Genomic DNA, 20,370 nt, shown 5'->3' on the forward strand with positions numbered 1-20,370 from the left:
TTGAAAGTTTGATATGTAAGTGCGGGGCGGAGCTAATTTAGAGCAAGTGTGAAGCCCCGAGCCAGAGGGAACCCTGCTAACTTGTATATACCGTCCCAAATACACGGGGTGTTATCTGTGTTACCTGCATTACCTGTACGTTTTTGTGAGATTGAAAAATTTATGGTAGTCATTTTCCTTGTGCAGGTTAATCGAAACGTTGATAATTAAATCTAATGAATCAAACGTAAAACATTAAAGCTCGATAAATATGTTTTATATAAATGAGAACGTTAGCCATTGAAAACTTGGTCAGAATATTCTTTATACAAAGTTTTCTTGTATCCATTTGACTGCCTTCGTTCGTCGGATACCCAGTATCCGACGATATTTGACTGCCAAACATACAGTTTCCGACGGGAGTTCCTGCGTATTGTGATAGATTTTCTGCCTATATACAGCTGATGTACCGATCATCGCCCCACACCCCATGATGACTATATATTAAAAAACAGTTTAGAAAGTTTTATTCTGTTTGAATTAGTTTTTTTTTTTAACGCACACCAGAATTCCCTGGCTACCAAAATTGTCAGTGTGACTCGTCCATAACGCAAGACCTACAAAAGCAGGACATTCGTATTTTCCGACAGTTCCTTCTACAACTGGTCTAGACGAAGAGGTTGTTCTTCCTCTGGATCCCAATTCCAACCATTATACAGCTCCGGAACGCAAGAAAGGGCCCTTCTAGCGACTAATTTCTCTTCCGATAAGTTAATGTCTGTGTAAATTATATCCAACAATCCATAATAATTATTATCAATCGTACCCATTCCTAAGCATAACCTGCTATATTCTATTATAATTGATGTAATTGTATGCAAAATTTACTGCTACTGTATTATTGTGTGACTATCTCTAGATGAAAAAAGTCAAAACCGTTTCTCTATCGAGCAGGGTTACGCGGTAAGCATCAAAAGATTGCATGGACGCCTCGATCACTAGATAAGATACATGTAGATAAGGTATACACAAAGACTAGTAACCTAATGTCCATCGATTTCTAGCATTCAATCTGAAACTTAATTTCTCCTGATTGACAAGGGCTCACAGACCAAGTGAAGGCGGTGCTTATTTTCTCGGTCTTTAATGCCTTTTTGTTCCTTCCAAATCGTACCTTGACTCCTGTGCATGTGTACACTTCAGATAAGCTGACCGTATTTCTTTTCTTGTAGATAAAATTTGACATTGCATGACACAATGCTTCTTGTCATATTGTCATTGGTGTTCTGTGAATCCGATGGCACTTTCATTATTACGGATACACATGCGGGGGAGGTTCGAGGTTTCCAGATTCCCACGAATTCTGGATCACATTTAAACGTTTTCCTCGGCATACCTTATGCAGAGGCCCCTGTTGATAGCCTGCGCTTTGCGCCACCAGTAGAAAAGGATAGCTGGATGCCCCGAATATTGAACGCCACGAAATTTGGACCAGCATGCCCCCAGGTGTTGAGATCATTGCGGTATGAAATATTGTTACTCGTATCTAAAATTCTTTCTGTTGTTCCATAAATAAGTATTTGAATTTCAAAGGAGAATTGTCAAATCATTATCATACACGACCTCCTTGCAACGCAATGCTCATTTCTTCAATTCAGTGATCTACAGAGAATTAATAGTTCTTTACTAAACTTGAATGGAGGGGTAATGAATAAAGGGGTTTGAAATATTGGAATATGTAACCAATCCAATCTCCATCTTCACAGGAACAGCTTTGGGAACTCCTTTCACGATGTACACGAGGACTGCTTGTACCTGAATATATATGCCCCAAAGGTTCATTTTGTCCTAAAAACTTCTATTTTCTTCGTTGATTTGCATTTTGTAACTTATGATATTTCAAGTACATGATTATTATATTTGGAGAGTTAAACCCGATCTAACATTAGTTTATGATGAAGCAGAATGCGAGTAATCCCACTCAAACATATCCGGTTATGGTATGGATACACGGAGGATATTTCCAATTAGGATCGGGATCGGAGTACGACGGCAGGATCCTGGCATCCAAGGGAGGGGTCATTGTAGTCACCATTAATTACCGACTTGGTCCTCTAGGTCAGCAGTGTCAAATCATCTTAAAGTGATCCAATTGGTTGTATTTACACCCTACATATTTTTAATACCATTCAACATACGTTTCATGAGTTGTCAGCTTAATATTCAAAATGAAAAAAGAAGATAAATAACAGTGATAAATTTCACAATTGTAGTAAAACATACGAAATTAAGATTAGGACAAACGAGGACCCTGGAAACACCAGAGGTAGGATAAGGTGTGTAGGAGTAAGCATCCCTGTTGACCGGTCACACCTGCCGTGAGTCCCTGTATCTTGATTAGGGAAACGGAGTAATTCGTAGTAAAAATCAATTCCAAAGAAAGGCTTAACAATGATTATTGGTATGAACTATATCAGAGAACAATTCGATCGAAAGACATATTGTATTTGCAAATTAAATCAATATATTAACGGCCGTATAACTTAACGAAATGCTGGCTATAAGCGAGACTGTTGAAACCCCTGTAACGTCAACTTACAATCCTTTCTTAATCCTCCCCAATATTTTAAACAATGATTCCCATATGCAAATAAGGAAATATCTTACATTATATTGGAGACTGCCCCCTATTGTCGATAGAAGCAGGGAATGAGAAGAATGTAAGCTTAAAAGTAATGTATGTACAGCCCATGTAGTGAAGGATGAGCGTTCTCCTCCCAATTTAAAAAAATGGAAAGCCCGATATAAGTTTGTTATAATCGATGAAGACATTGATATTCACCCCTCCCCACGATTTAGGATTTTGGAGATCGGACAAAAAGTTTGGATTTTGTTTGTGAATTTTGTTTTTAAAGAAATCGACTTGTATCTTTTCCTGCTACACCCCACTTTGAAAAACAATGCTTGTTCATGATGGTGGAGGGGGTCTGATATTTTTTAATACCTATTCACAATTTGTGTTTTACACGAGTATTTGTGATTCTTTCGGGTTGTCCGTATGAATTTGATTTTGCAAATTCTCAATTTAATAGATCATTTACATAACCAAGGAGATGTAAAATGAAGTTCTCGTGCCAATACTTTCAGTTACAACTTGATTATGCTTTAAATGTCTCAGTGAATTAATGCATTGTTTGTTCTCATCTGATGTCTATACACTGCATGTTGTAAACAATGCATGTTTATTTCATGTACTGAATCACTTTCACTTCTCCTGAATAAAGCAACCCTACCCACAGCCTTTCCTCACTGTCCACACTCAGTCCACGAGGTTTATCGAGTCCACAATTGTCCACACATCTCAGGAACTGTCCGTTCTGATCCAGGATGTGTAAACATGCATCGTTGAGATCTGCCACGATGATCTGACTCATGGAATCTGTCACTATATGTGTAGGATTAAATAACTCTTTCCTCCTGGCTGGTGTACCATCGTATCGGAATCGGACTCTTCCTGACTTGTTCACCACGACGACGGTGTAATCATTAGCGTCAGATGCACAGATGTCTTCATTGTTGTTCTCCACCACATGCAGTGACTCTTCTCCTCCTTTATAAATTGGTTCTCCATCTTCATCTCTATCTATTTCCTGTTTCACTGTGTGTCCCTGATAACGGACAATTTTATTTTGGCTATAATCAGTAGTAAACATACTGACCAGGATGTCCCCTGACTTAGTAGAGCATAGTCTATCTGGTTTCCAGCCCAGTGGTGTGGTTATCAGTGTCTCTGTTCCCTTGTGTCTGACAATGTTCACTGTTCTACTGTCACCATCACTGTATACCAGTTCTCCCTGTCTGGTCACTGTGATGTCAGCAGGCCAGATACATGTGGTGGTGACAGTGTCCCGTACAGACCCTTGTATGTCAACTCGACTTATTGTTTTATCTTTGCCACTAACCCAGGCTTCATCTACTCCCACATAGGCAACATTGTATAGAGGATTAACTCCAGTAGAAATGGTTGTAATTGATTTGGCTTGGTCTAACAGATTCTGTAATGATAAATTGGAGACTTCCTCTGTCAGACTGGACAGTGTTGTCTGTGTCAGGCAAGCCTTGTATTCTCCCAATTCCAGACTGATTTCTCTCCCTTGGACTGTGTTGGTTTTCAGTGATGGCAGTTCGACATCAATATCAATAGGCATGTTCTTGTATTCCGCGAGTTTGGATTTGTAGTTGGTGACTTCAGACACTTTTTTTGATTTCATAATGATTTTATTTTGATGAAGAGTTTGGATCATGTCTGGAATAGAGTTATTTATTTTGGATTGATAGGACTTGAGAGCATCGAGGTTATTTTCTTTCATTGATTTGATCAAGGACCCAAGTGTATTGAAAATGGTGTCTACTTCTTGGTGCCAGATTTTTCTCTGTTTTTCCTTTTCAGTTTCCAGTTCATCACATTCGGCCCTTGTAATGGATAATTTGCTTTCTGTTTCTTTACTTTTCTTCTCGTACTGCGGAATAATTGTTAATTCAATTTCTTTGGTTTCTTTTTCTATTTCCCTTTTCCTGTTATTAAAACTTTCCGGCATATTCTTGACTTTGTGTCCATTATGGGGACCAAGAATGCATTTCAGACAAATTGAAACATCACATTGTTGGCAGTAGGCCCCACATCTCTGGTTGGTGTGAAATTCACACTCTGGAAAAGCCACATTTCTGTCTTTGAAAGGAACGATGTCATGTGGTAGGGAGTCGAACTTCTCCACATGTTTATTGATGCAATCTGCACACAAACTGACTTGACAGCTGTTGCAGAAATTTATGGTTGGCTTGGTACAGAGGTCACAGGTGATGACCTCCTGTGCTTGGATTGTTCGCTCGGCCATTGTGTGTCTCTTCTGGAATTAAAATATATTCAAAATTGAAAGAAATATGTGTAAATAAAGTTAAATTACAATTACATATGTACCTGTAATGTAAACAATGATCGAAATCCGATGACTGTATCAATGACAGGTTTTTTCATTTCGTAATGTTAAGTGCTACTTAAAATCATACACATGTACGCTGGAATACAAGGTCACGGTGTGCTGTTTTACTAATATATATATTACATGTGCTTATTTTTTGATAACGTTTCATATCAAGAATCATAATTATTTACATCAAATGTTTTTTAATGCATTTATCCGGAATTGATATAAAAATTTCGATTGGTTGATTTCAATTTCAAGACTTTTTGGTACAACAATATGAATTCTTTATAACAAGATATATAATTTGTAATAAATCCATGCTAATAAATAGAATCCTGGAGTAAGTATGAATGTCACAAACTTCAAACTGATGACAGTGGTGAATCATGCATTTTCTATTCACTTGACACAGGGACGGATGCAGAAACTTTTCAAAGGAAGGCTACACCTTCCTAGATGGTACCTTTGAGGCCCCCCAAAGGACGGATTCAAAATAGTCATATATATATATTGTTAAAACGTATATTATGTTAATATTGTAAAATATTTCATACGTATGAACAGTTTTGGAGGATTTGTATTTTAAAGAATTGCATCTTATATTATACTTTTGCTGAATATTAGAATTTAGAAAGAAAAGTATTACAGATTTCATAGTTTTTGGGGCTAGTAATACTTGTAACTAGATTACTCAGGTGACTGGTAAGGCCTGTAGGCCTCTTGTTAATGTTTTTGATATGTTAATATGGTGTGTGTGTGTGTGTATGTGTGTGTGTGTGTGTGTGTGTGTGTGTGTGTGTGAGAGAGAGTGTGTGTGTGTAATATTAAAAATAACACCAACATTTGTTTCAGAGTTTTGAGTTGTGAGTCTCAGCAGTCATTAATAGCTAGGGTATGAATCTGTACACTTCTCTCTGCTTAGACGTTTGTATTTCAGAACTATCCAAATGTATTATGTGAAAAAGATTTGAGGAATAGACTTTGTTGCTAAATGTGTATGGTCATAAATTTTGGGAATCAAGTGGTATACTTTTTAAAAGTTTAGTCAATCTTTTATTTTTAATCTAAACCATGCATTCAAATGATTTTTTCCTTCCAATGACATATGTAAGTGCATTAAATAGAGGTGTTTTTCCATTTCTGACTTACACTTAACAATTATGTTTGGCATTTTGTTTCGTATAGTAGAAAATATTTTTATGTAGAGTTTTTCCAAAATTATTATTCATTGGTAGTCAATCTTATATTTCAATTCAAAACTCTTTTTTCAAATAAAAGATAATAGGGCTCTATAAAAGGAGGCCTCCATGTGGAGTGAGAGAAAGAAACTTAGGGAAATTATAAATTCTATAATGATGAATTTCATTTCATAATTTCCATATGAATTTTATCCTCAAATAATTACTAAATATAAAGAAATGTGTTTTGATATATAATAAGTTATTATATGAGATTAGGTGGTATGTGCATATCTCAAATTGAAAATTTCAGCAATATGAATACCCTACAAAATCAAATTTTCATTATCTAAAGTAAAAAAAAAAATTCCCCTGAAGCCTTGACCTCGAATGGATTTTGAGGTTTGAAACTGGTAGAATTGGTTCTCTTTAGGTGGATTTTGGTTAATGTAGTGAATTTCAGTTAGCTGAAGCACAGTAAAGCTTGTTTCTTAATCCAGATATTTATTCAATCATTTTTTACATACATGTATTTATATGCACATATTTGTTTACATTTTTGATAGGGTCCCGTGGGGATCCGGGTGAGAATAGATCCTCAGTACCCCTTGCTTGTCATAAGAGGCGACTAAATGGGACGGTCCTTCGGATGAGACCGCATAAACTAAGTTCCCTTGTCACAGTAGGTGTGACACGATAAAGATCCCCTTTTGCTCAAAGGGCAATGGTGACGTCTCAATATAAGCTAGTGAAATATTCTCAAGAGGGACGTTAAATGAAATATTTAATCAATCAATCAATCAATCAATCAATGTTTGATAGGAGTGTTTATGTCCGTTGTTGTTTGCAAAAAGAGGTGACATCTAAATCGCAGAATTAGAGAGAATAATTACAAAATCCTAATTGTGCATCACCTGTAATATTTACACGTACAATTATTTCATTTAATTTTATTGTCTTTGTACTTTCCCTGTCAGCCTGTCTGTCACAAAATCTCGTGAATTAACATAAGGATGTAAAATAGCCCGTGGACACTTCTACTCCTGTATGGCTTATCTGATAGACTTGAGACTTTGGACAAAGCTTCATTGCCATCTGCAAATGTGTACAATGTCGGACTAGGAGAATCCCATTGTTATCCTAAAAGTTATATGGATCTAAGAGGGGTGGGGATATAAAATAGCATGTGAACACCAATCTCCTATTTGCAGGCGTATCAGAGTGCTTTGAAATTTTGTACAATACTTCATTATCATTTAATGATGTTCACTTTGTTCTGACCCAGAAATTTAATATTTTCCTACAATGTACAGTGGATCAAAGACGAGTACCTTACAGATTTTTTCATGTACAACATGTACAAGGATGATTGTTCACTTTCCTAGTAGTACTTCAACAGAGCAGCTAATTTTTGTATCATATACATCAATGATATTAGTCACATCGATGTTGAATCTTTCTCCATCGTTTCCCTCAATGCATAAAGCGCAGTTCATAATGTTTATGTTCGAGCGGACGTCCCCCCCCCCTTTATACCATACAGTTCATAAAATGAGGGGAGTATAATTTGTAGCACTTTCAACTTGGGGAGCTGGGGAGACATTGATTTGGTTACCAACAACAACATATTATATTATTCAGGTGTTTTTTTTTTCTCGAGCAATAATAATATGGAATATCTTAGTCACCCTTTATTCAAAAATATTAGTACAAATTGTCTGTATGTACTGAATTTCTAAAATGGTTGTTGGAGGGAGAAATATGACCGAAACACGCTGATTTTCGTGTTGTTAAATCTTCGACAATTTTGTTGGGGATTTTTTATTCGGTTCACTAAACAGCTTAGCATCATCTAGCAGAGTTCGCTTTCCATAGTCAGCGCTTGACACAAATTCTGAAATATTGTAAACAAGTTGTAATAAGTTATTCCAAAATTCAACAACATATTCACACTTGTGAAGTGTTGTAAGTAGTAAATGAGAGCAGAGTATTTCATAGTGTTCTAGCTGCAATATTTTTTTAGTCTCGCCCAATTCTATACTGATATTTTTGTGAAAGGGTTACGTACATATATGTACAATCAAAATTGCACATGAAATGGTTTCGTACAATCAAAATTGCACATGAAATGGTTTCGTACAATCAAAATTGCACATGAAATGGTTACGTACAATCAAAATTGCACATGAATGGTTACGTACAATCAAAATTGCACATGGAATGGTTTCGTACAATCAAAATTGCACATGAAATGGTTACGTACAATCAAAATTGCACAGGAGAGAGTATAGTAAAACAGAGCTCTAATATCATTTAATTTATCATGTGATTTAGACATCTATCGATAGACACATAGTAGCTTACTGCAAATAAAGCCATTTCTTAGAACTTTATACATGAACACGGTGTATACATGTACATATGTACTTCCATTTCATGTTCAATGGCACATCTATCTTATGGGACAGTGTATCCCATAACCAAGTTTAAAAATGGAACTTATAATCCTATAGGAGAAAAAACTCCTATGAGACTTATTTCTCTCATGGGATATTTGGTGGGAGCACTGATGGGAGTGAAAATACCACCAAACTCCCATGGTATTTTGTTTTTTAATTTCAGGTGAAATATCATAAAAATGACAAGAATTACAGGTGTAACTTTTAGTACATGTCTTGTGAACATAAAACCCCATCAATTTTGTAAAGGGTTTATTTGTATCCTTAATAAAAGGGTTGGCGAAACTCCCGACTTCTGTAGTGTCCGGAGTAAGACCATGGAATTACCATAATCACTAAAAATGTTTAATCAAAGGGTATAGATGGATTGCAACCCCCACCCCTACAGATGCACCTATGTACCCACGTTGGAAAATAGGATGATTTCGTTATGATCATTTCAGTGCATTCGTTTAAATCGTCCTGCAGAAGTATAAGATATGAAATGAAAATGCGCGATCGAGAAAAATCAACGATTTGTTAGACCAGCAATTAAGGTTTTAAAAGCAAAGTTAAGTAATACAATTTTAAATAGCCTCCATGATCTACCTTTTACATCCGGTCACCGCCCAGATCACCGTTGATGAACACGAAATCAATGGTCTCGTACTTATCTTCACCAGACTGGAGGAGAACTCTCGATTTTGTTTATATACTTCCTGGTTATAAGTGCTTGATGTTTTAGATAAGGAAATTGAAAAAAAAAATGAAAAAACGAAATATTTATATCTAGTGATTAATTACACTATGTACTTTGTTAAACATCACTCTAATTCTACTCATAAGTACTCTGAAGCTAATAAATGATGGAGTTCCACATTGACAATATTTACGTTGTCTTTGGTGATCAAGTTTTCCAACAATCTGTTGGAATTCCTATGTGCACGGATTGTGATCTTCTAATAGCTGACCTGTTTTAATATTATTACGAGGTAGAATTTATTAAAAACAAACTTCTACATAAGAAAATATTTCTTGTGTTATCCCTCAACTCGACATTTAGATGTATCAACGACGTTTTATTTATTAACAATAATAATTTTCATTCATATGTTGATTTAATATATCCCTGTGAACTCGAGATAAAAGAAATCACAGGGTCGAGATAAAAGACACCACAGGGTCGTCCACATCTGTTTCGTAATTAGATATTTTATTGAACATAGATGTCCTCTATTGGATGCTACAAGATAACCCAGCAGGGATGTCATTTTGTTTCAATCTGGCAGCTCCAAAATGATTTTCAGAATTCATTATATGCACCAAAATGACAATTCAAACCCTTTGTCACATTTCCATGTTCATTTCCTTTAATTTGTCTAAAACGTAGGTCAAATTCTATGGGCAAGGTTACAAGGTCAATATATTTGGTACCAAAAGAAAGATCTTGTCACAAGAATGCACACATATATCACGATTTAAAAGTTATGAGAAAGGTTAAGGGTTCGGAAAAAGTTTTAAAATTTGCGTCAATATGACATGGTCAACCATCATTGCATTGAAATTCCTTGTCATAAGGAATCTATAGACTAATTATGAAAATCCTACCTTAAACAGTTGAAACGATATTGCCTAGGTTAGTTTTTTTTGGAAAGTAGGTCAAGGTAAAAAGGTTAAAAAATTAGAGGACATCACTGATGCTGACGTCAGTAGGACACATTGTGTATTTCTGTCAAATTGTAAGTATTGTAGCGTGCAACCCCCAATATATATATATATAAACAGTAAGAAGCGGATGGGCACCCTCAGTTAACTTTCTGAGGTACTAATATTTTATTTCAATATATACATATAATGATTGGTACAAGAAAAACTTGACTATTTGTCTTGAATTAAGTATGTACAGGATTTCTGATGCAGCTGGCTCTATCTCTCTGAGCTCGGCTCATACAGCTCGGCTCTCGTCGCTCTTTCCGACTCTAGCTCTTCGTGGTTCCGGCTCTTACTGGTTCTTCGTGGCTGCGGCTCTTACAGCTCGGCTCTTTCTGGCTCTTCGTGACTCCGGCTCTTACAGCTCGGCTCTTTCAGCGCGGTATTACAATTATCTAATATTCATACAAAGCCAGGAAAGACTTGTGCAGTCACGTCTAAGGCTTGGTATAATGTTAAAAACAATTGCAATGTATAAAATAAAATTACCTTTCTAACTCCACGTCTTCACTCTCTGCCGTCACTGCATCAACTGCTTATCGCCCGAAATCTCCCCCTTATATACTACTTACAAAAACGCCATCTAGCGGGGAAACTATAACATTTAGAATACCCAAAAGGCGGAGTAGGAATTTCCGAATTGTCACAGTATCAACGTTAAAATGTCATCAGCAGAAAGTGAAATATCAGTTTGAATCTGGTGTTATAGATGAAGAAATTGTTTCTCAGGATAATACTTCTTCACCAGGAGTTGATTTTAATGAGAGGCGGATTTTCCCTGATTGGTGTGCTCGTGGAAATTGTACCTATGTACATGCAAGATGTGTCTTTGTTTTCAATAGTTTGAACATTTTGTGTCATATTACACAGATACACATTAAGTTCAGTTCTCTACACCCATATTTTGACATCGTGTGTCTAAGTCCTATTATACTTGATACAGCTTACATTTATGGATTCAGAGAGGAAGAGCCCAGAAAATGTAAATAACAAGTAAGAAAAACACAAGATTGAAAAAATATAGTTTGTATTCACATGTGTTAAAATCTAAACATCACATGCCATTTGTGTGTAAAAGATTCCAATTGCACACTCTATTTTGTATTGCTTATAAAAATTATGAGATTGATCATTGTTTGTTATCTTCACCTTGTACACACATGATTGAATACAGTAACAACTCTGTTGCACACATGCTATCAAGATTTATGGCCAACAGACATTTTATCAACTAGGTCAGACGAGATCAGCCTCTTTGGGGAAAAATCAAAGTAGCTTTACCTTCATTTGTTGTGACATAAATTAAGGTAGCATATCCTAAAGAACACTGCAATTATGAAGGTTTTCTTGAAAGTTAGATATGTAAGTGCGGGGCGGAGCTAATTTAGAGCAAGTGTGAAGCCCCGAGCCCGAGGGAACCCTGCTAGCTTGTATATACCATCCCAAATACACGGGGTGTTATCTGTGTTACCTGCATTACCTGTACGTTTTTGTAAGATTGAAAAATTCATTGTAGTCATTTTTCTTGTGCAGGTTAATCGAAACGTTGATAATTAAATCTAATGAATCAAACGTAAAAATAAAAGCTCGATAAATTTGTTTTATATAAATGAGAATGTTAGCCATTGAAAACTTGGTCAGAATATTCTTTGATTGCCTTCGTTCGTCGGATACCCAGTATCCGACGATATTTGACTGCCAAACATACAGTTTCCGACGGGAGTTCCTACGTATTGCGATATATTTTCTGCCTATATACAGCTGATGTACCGATCATCGCCCCACACCCCATGATGACTATATATTAAAAAACAGCTTAGAAAGTTTTATTCTGTTTGAATTAGTTTTTTTTTAACCGCACACCAGAATTCCCTGGCTACCAAAATTGTCAGTGTGACTCGTCCATAACGCAAGACCTACAAAAGCAGGACATTCGTATTTTCCGACAGTTCCTTCTACAACTGGTCTAGACGAAGAGGTTGTTCTTCCTCTGGATCCCAATTCCAACCATTATACAGCTCCGGAACGCAAGAAAGGGCCCTTCTAGCGACTAATTTCTCTTCCGATAAGTCAATGTCTGTGTAAATTATATCCAACAATCCATAATAATTATTATCAATCGTACCCATTCCTAAGCATAACCTGCTATATTCTATTATAATTGATGTAATTGTATGCAAAATTTACTGCTACTGTATTATTGTGTGACTATCTCTAGATGAAAAAAGTCAAAACCGTTTCTCTATCGAGCAGGGTTACGCGGTAAGCATCAAAATATTGCATGGACACCTCGATCACCAGATAAGATACATGTAGATAAGGTATACACAAAGACTAGTAACCTAATGTCCATCAATTTCTAGCATCCAATCTGAAACTTAATTTCTCCTGATTGACAAGGGCTCACAGACCAAGTGAAGGCGGTGCTTATTTTCTCGGTCTTTAATGCCTTTTTGTTCCTTCCAAATCGTACCTTGACTCCTGTGCATGTGTACACTTCAGATAAGCTGACCGTATTTCTTTTCTTGTAGATAAAATTTGACATTGCATGACACAATGCTTCTTGTCATATTGTCATTGGTGTTCTGTGAATCCGATGGCACTTTCATTATTACGGATACACATGCGGGGGAGGTTCGAGGTTTCCAGATTCCCACGAATTCTGGATCACATTTAAACGTTTTCCTCGGCATACCTTATGCAGAGGCCCCTGTTGATAGCCTGCGCTTTGCGCCACCAGTAGAAAAGGATAGCTGGATGCCCCGAATATTGAACGCCACGAAATTTGGACCAGCATGTCCCCAGGTGTTGAGATCATTGCGGTATGAAATATTGTTACTCGTATCTAAAATTCTTTCTGTTGTTCCATAAATAAGTATTTGAATTTCAAAGGAGAATTGTCAAATCATTATCATACACGACATCCTTGCAACGCAATGCTCATTTCTTCAATTCAGTGATCTACAGAGAATTAATAGTTCTTTACTAAACTTTAATGGAGGGGGTAATGAATAAAGGGATTTGAAATATTGGAATATGTAACCAATCCGATCTCCATTTTCACAGGAACAGCTTTGGGAACCCCTTTCATGATGTACAAGAGGACTGCTTGTACCTGAATATATATGCCCCAAAGGTTCATTTTGTCCTAAAAACTTCAATGTTCTTCTTTTGATTTGCATTTTGTAACTTATGATATTTCAAGTAAATGATCATTATATTTGGAGAGTTAAACCCGATCTAACATTAGTTTATGATGAAGCAGAATGCGAGTAATCCCACTCAAACATATCCGGTTATGGTATGGATACACGGAGGATATTTCCAATTAGGATCGGGATCGGAGTACGACGGCAGGATCCTGGCATCCAAGGGAGGGGTCATTGTAATCACCATTAATTATCGACTTGGTCCTCTAGGTCAGCAGTGTCAAATCATCTTAAAGTGATCCAATTGGTTGTATTTACACTCTACACATTTTTAATACCATTCAGCATACGTTTCATGAGTTGTCAGCTTAATATTGAAAATGAAAAAAGAAGATAAATAACTGATAAATTTCACAATTGTAGTAAAAAATACGAAATTAAGATTAGGACAAACGAGGACCCTGGAAACACCAGAGGTAGGATAAGGTGTGTAGGAGTAAGCATCCCTGTTGACCGGTCACACCTGCCGTGAGTTCCTGTATCTTGATTAGGGAAACGGAGTAATCCGTAGTAAAATCAATTCCAAAGAAAGGCTTAACAATGATTATTGGTATGAACTATATCAGAAAACATTCGATCGAAAGACATAATGTATTTGTAAATTAAATCAATATATTAACGGCCGTATAACTTACGAAATGCTGACTATAAGCGAGACTGTTGAAACCCCTGTAACGTCAACTTATTTGTCCATTGCCTTCCCCCGGTTTATAAATTGATCATACACAGAACATGTTCTTGCGTATCAAATCAGCTGAGAGACATTAACACCATTAGCAGGTGATTATGGAATATTGCTACATAGATATCGGAAACTATTAGTGGAGACGTGGAAGTCACCCTGATTGTCGTAAATACAGCTAAGACAAATAAATGCATTGATAACTGCGACCTTGATAAACTTAAAGATATGTGACATTGACAAAGAATTCAAATTTAATTGCAGAATATGTTTCATCATTAGCTACATATATTGATAATGCAAAATTGTAAACTATTTAATGGTCAATGCAGGTGGCAGATGACATTTGTACAATTCGACATTTAATTTTTTAAATTTTGTCTCCAATTTTGTTATTGCACTGATAAGCGTGATTAAACTTAATGAAATTAACACAGAATTAAAATTGATTAAAGGGATGAAACAAATTAAAATGAATTTTCAAAATGTATACCATATGTACTTTGTACATGAAAGGTGAAGACAATGAACAGTGATCAATCTCATAACTCCTATAAGCAATATAAAATAGATAGTTGGGCAAACACGGACCCCTGGACACACCAGAGGTGGGATCAGGTGTCTAGGGGGAGTATGTGAATGAAGAAATGAAATCTGTTACCATGTGTCGCCACGTTAGTGATCTTTTGGGATATTTGATGCCGAAATTTGTCTGAATTGACCTTCACAACACAATATCAAAATGCTTCAATATCGTCACCGTAGCAATAAGATATATGAATGGTCTTGCATGAAAAGGTGATGGATATTTAGCATAATCAAATAAATCTGAACTACATAATAATTGTTACAATAATTGCAAGCTTTTCTTTCAAATTCATATACATGTATATATGTTCCCCACCACAGTTACTCTTTGTACTGTCACTGACGGAGTACTATCATTTTACAGGGTTTTTGTCAACAGACGATTCAGTGTCGAGCGGAAATCAGGGTGTTCTTGATCAGGTTCTAGCATTGAAATGGATAAACAAAAATATCCATAATTTTGGTGGAAATTCCCAGCAGGTGACCCTTTTCGGTCAGAGTGCCGGAGGGGCCTCGGTTTCGCTACATATGTTTTCCCCTCTCTCCACAGGTATTTTCTGGTCGTCGTATTACCTTAATTCATACCTTATAAAGTATAATCACATCTCCTAAAACCGAAAACTATACGTACTTGTTTTTTTTTTTTTTTTTTTTTTTTTTTTTTTACATAGCCTCGTTTAGCAAGCTTTTAAAGTTGATAATTTCAGGTTTGTTTCAAGGATTAATTTCACAAAGCGGGTGTGCAGTCAGTCCGTTTGCTGTGAATAGACCCCCGCATTCACAGCTGGTCAACACCAGAAACCTGGCATTGATGCTGGGGTGTCCTGTGCTCTCATCAAAAGTCATGGTGAACTGTTTAAGGCATAAATCAGCAGAAGACATCGTTTCTGCTGCTCCACCGGTATGTATTGCCTATGCGTGCTTTTATAAAAATGTTGACTATAATTCAAACTCAAGGAAAGGTATTATATTTACCCTCATTGAAGTTGGTAACAGCGATGATACCGGTGATAAAGGTGTTGATACAGATGACTATTGATGATATTGATAAGGACGATGATACCGGTGATAAAGGTGATGGTACTTACTAGCACAATCATAAGAAACTATAGATTTTCGACTTTTGATTACGTATGTCAAATTGTGACCGTTATGCATCACCGAAATAGATAGTAAGTAAATATGCCCGTATAATAAGAAATATGATGGGATCCCGTAAGATATGTACAAAGAAAGAATCGTGGTTATGGATCGAACACTCTTCAACGATAAGATAGTTCCAAATGGCTAGCGGAAGATGAAGGCATGTCATAATTTTACAGGAGACTGGTTTGAATATTTTTGATTTATAGCACAATATAATATTATAATATTTGATGTATCGTCGACTGACCAGTTTCGGTGACCTTAGTGATAAACCGCGATTTTCTCATTAATCACTTGGAATAAATAAATAAATAATACACCTACCTTTGAAGTAATTAGATTCCTTTACTTTCATCCAAAAATTCCAACTCCATTGGCACGTTAATTGAATATATTTTCGTAACAAAAAAACATGTCACTTTGTGGTCCTAAAACGGTGACGTCACTTATTTCGGTGACCATTGTTTGCCAAGTTTGCCAAAAGTTTGTAACTATTAAAACGTATGTACAGGAGGAATGTGCAACTAAACGTCAATGAATAAAATAACATAGTGTAGAATTCTAGACCTTTGGTATACTCTATATTCATTTGAAGTTTTGCTAAGTAATAAGTAAATGGGCTTATTTTTGGGGTGATTATGTTGAGTTTTTGCATACTCTCCCTCTAGTAACTTCATTTTGGGGGGAAAAGTTGAAGACGTACTCTATATATGTTTGCAAACACTACAGTGAAATTGATGACGCAATCTACACTCGGAAACGACAACACGCACACGTAAACAAAATGTCACCGATTCTGGTCAGTCACCGAAATATGGCACGCAGTCGACGATATATACAAGGTCTCACATCTATAAACTACTCCTCTGACGCTACTCCGTTGTGCTTTGCTACGGAAGGTTTGGTCGCCGTAACAGTGCTTTACTCTTTAATCTGCTACTCGAAGTACAGCACTTGTAAGAAATCAATATGTGTCATTTTCAATTCCAGCGTCCTCAGCTAACCCTGCCGTACACTCCTAGAGTCGACGGATATTTCCTGCATGACGTTCCAGAAAACCTGATAAAAAGGGGAAATTTTAATCGAAATATCAGGGTTATGATGGGTTATGTTCGCGATGAATCTTCCATCTTCATTCCCAGTACGTTTGATGAACATGGCGGATATGACGTCACGTTCTATGATTCGTTACTGACCGATTTAAGCGCCGGGTTTCTTCACAGTGACAAAGTAAAGTCGACTGTAATGTGCTACTATCCCGTCGAGCTTAACAACACCCTGGAGAACGCGGACACATATATGAATGTAAGCATAAAATCACATGACAATATTGATAGACTACTCGCGACAAAAGGTTTGTGTAGCCATGTAGTTTGAGTATTCGTCAACTGATGTGGAATTCGATGGTTTCTATATGTTGAAATATTTGAAATTCTCGCCTCTGTTTTCTATATTGGGGTTTGCGTGAAATCACCCGATACGTCGAATGGTGAGGCAATGTTATGTATAGGGACAATTTGAACCATGAGTGAAGCTAGGCGATTTTCAAATTGTGTAACGCTAGAATTTTATATTTAACCTATGTTATTTGATCGTGATTCACCCAGGGCACCCATACTTACTAAATGGACAAAGCATGGTTTTGTACCTGTATATATAGAAAATGATGGGAAATCCACTGACACATGCGCATTATATAGAATTATGAGTATGTACATAACGCACTTGGACGATGATTAATAATTTCAGCTATTTCATGCGTAGTTAATTATCAGCAGTATTAGGTGGTGATTTGCATTCTTACAATTTTACACGTGACATATGATGTTACAGTTTCATTTTTAATCCCTTATCAGCTGGTATCTGACTTTGAGTTCAAATTTCCCCATATAAATATGGCTTCCAGCTTCGTAACTAAAGGGATAGTCACCTGGCTGTACGAGTTCAACTATCTCTCACCAAACTACCCCGGACCCAAATGGAGGGGTAACACTTTACAGACTCCTCTTAATAATATATCCTGTGTACATATATTCTATATCAAGATTTAAGTATTATGATATTGAACGTCACACTGATAGCCGTTTATAATTTAAACAAGTAAACAGTATAATGGTGACGTTGATCGAATGCTGTATTAATTAATCAAGGTGTCTACCATTCGAGTGAATTGTTTTTTCTGTTCGGAGCACCTCTGTATTCTTTGGATCCATGTCCAGGAGATGTACACGAAACTTGTCCTCAAATCTGGGAAACGATCCCTGAATGGGACCACAAGGACAGAGAAATGAGTGAGACCATCATTGATTTGTGGAGTCAATTTGCAAAAATGAGGTACAAATGCTTTCAATGATACATGGTTGATTTTCTGTTTTTAAGCTCCATGAACATGTATATTGGAGGATATGCTAGTACTGTATTTCATTATAATGAATACGCGTTATTACGAAATATACTGTAGTTTTATTATTTATAGGTTATCTTTTGGAACACACTGTTGTTTTATTACCAATATAGGTTATATCAAGGCCACACTGTAGTTGATTATCTAGAGGTTATATTATGGGACACACTGTAATTTATTATTTATAAGCTATATTGTGGTTCCCAGCTAGTGTAGTTGATTACCTATAGGTTATATTGTGGGACACACTGTAGTTGATTATCTCTAGGTTATATTGTGGGACACACTGTAGTTAATTATTTATAGGTTATAGTGTGGGACACACTGTAGTTAATTATCTATGCGTTATATTGCGTGACACACTGTAGTTAATTATCTATGCGTTATATTGCGTGACACACTGTAGTTAATTATCTATAGGTTATATTGTGGAACACACTGTAGTTAATTATCTATGCGTTATATTGTGGAACACACTGTAGTTAATTATCTATGCGTTATATTATGGGACACACTGTAGTAAGTTATTTATACGTTATATTATGGTGCATACTGTACATGATTAATGTTATGGGAAGATATAATTTATTTTTTGCTTACTATTCTGCTCTGTTATGATACACACTTTGTTATCTCTGCAGTTCACATGAAATATCACTATCTCTATATGGTGGAACACAGTGGGGTGCCTTTAACAAAGACAAGCAGTTTCTGTTCATTGGGAATTCTACTGAATTACGTCACTACACCAGTAGTCCAACAATGGACTTGTGGGATAAATTTGATTTTCTGGATTATTACGTAAACCCTGATTTTCATTGTAATTTAGATTAGATGAAAGTAATTTTGAATTAAATATACTGATTCATTTAAAAACTTCTACGTAAGAAGAAAATAAAACACATCTTGCTGTGACATTCAACTTGACATTTAGATATATCGCCTACGTTTGTCCACTGAATGAAAAACAGATTCAGAACATTTTTCTTCAGGATGAGGCCTACTTGAACTCTTCCTTGTGTGACTCGTATGTAAATTTCAAATATGACACTTGGGATGACTCTGATTCAAAAACAATATCTTTAATTAATCGTCATAAAGTATCGCTGGCTTGTGTTACATGTGATACAATGAACTCAAAATTTTATTAGGCAGTGTTATAATTTCAAACGCACTTTCTTTCAATAACGTCTTTAATCAATGTTTACAAGATCAGCGCCATTTAAAGGTACACTACAGCTCATTTTTCACATCTTAATATTTCTTTTGAAAACACGTGTCGAGAAATTGATAGAAAATATACATGTACCAATGCTGGGGTACCTGTAAAGTGTGAAACGAAATCGAAACGAAACGAAACGAAATCTACCGAAACGAAACGAAATCTACCGAAACGAAACGAAACCTAACGAAACGAAACAGATTGTATAACCGAACTCATTTAATTATAATAATTAAAAATGGTATCTTAGGCCCCAGTGAAAGTTACCACATATAAATGAAATTCGCCTCCCCTTTGATGTAGGTTTTCGGCTTGACTGATACAAAGTTTTAAAAGTTGGAAGAGGAGTGAGTAAGCACAAAGTACATATCCGAAGTTGATTAAATACCATGTGCAATTAGTTTCGGATCCATAAATTTCAGAACGGAGGGTTGCAATTTCAGAGGTATGGGGAAACACACTAAACGAGGGGTGGGGTCGCCGGCGTTGGATCCGCCTTTGGGTATAGATACATTATTCGAAGAAGCTGGTGTCTGAGAAAGTTGAAAGCAGGAAGAACTCTTAACCCCTTATTTTATCTCTAACTGCTGAGGTACGAGTGCTTTCAATAATGGAAAAACATTAAATAGTATACCATATTATATGAATGCAATTCGGTAAGATATATATACATATATTATTAAAAATTATTATTGATACACCGTATGTAGTGAGTCTAAAGATAACTCTATACATTTAGGATGTTGCTAAGACGGGAAATTGAAAACGGGACGGAAAACGGAAATGTTTTATGCAATAATATCAGGAGGATGTGAGCATTTTGTAAAAT

General features: G+C 36.2%; 2 protein-coding genes across 2 annotated transcripts; one reads left to right on the forward strand and one right to left on the reverse strand.

Moving 5' to 3' along the window:
- The first annotated feature begins 994 nt into the window (after positions 1 to 994).
- LOC125655156 (acetylcholinesterase-like) lies at positions 995 to 19,236 on the forward strand. Its single transcript, XM_048885327.2, has 10 exons — positions 995 to 1,502; positions 12,822 to 13,112; positions 13,357 to 13,426; positions 13,556 to 13,709; positions 15,134 to 15,319; positions 15,477 to 15,670; positions 16,906 to 17,220; positions 17,772 to 17,901; positions 18,066 to 18,249; positions 18,961 to 19,236. The coding sequence occupies exons 2-10, from the start codon at positions 12,847 to 12,849 to the stop codon at positions 19,151 to 19,153; spliced, it is 1,692 nt and encodes a 563-aa protein (XP_048741284.1). The 5' UTR covers positions 995 to 1,502; positions 12,822 to 12,846; the 3' UTR covers positions 19,154 to 19,236.
- LOC125655160 (E3 ubiquitin-protein ligase TRIM71-like) lies at positions 2,960 to 9,830 on the reverse strand. The gene is made up of 2 exons (XM_048885332.2): positions 9,190 to 9,830; positions 2,960 to 4,886 (listed from the first exon to the last, which is right to left on the reverse strand). The coding sequence occupies exon 2, from the start codon at positions 4,872 to 4,874 to the stop codon at positions 3,222 to 3,224; it is 1,653 nt and encodes a 550-aa protein (XP_048741289.2). The 5' UTR covers positions 4,875 to 4,886; positions 9,190 to 9,830; the 3' UTR covers positions 2,960 to 3,221.
- Positions 19,237 to 20,370: the final 1,134 nt, after the last annotated feature.

This window comes from Ostrea edulis, chromosome 7 (genome assembly GCF_947568905.1).
Source record: "Ostrea edulis chromosome 7, xbOstEdul1.1, whole genome shotgun sequence".
Lineage (NCBI taxonomy): Eukaryota > Metazoa > Mollusca > Bivalvia > Ostreida > Ostreidae > Ostrea > Ostrea edulis.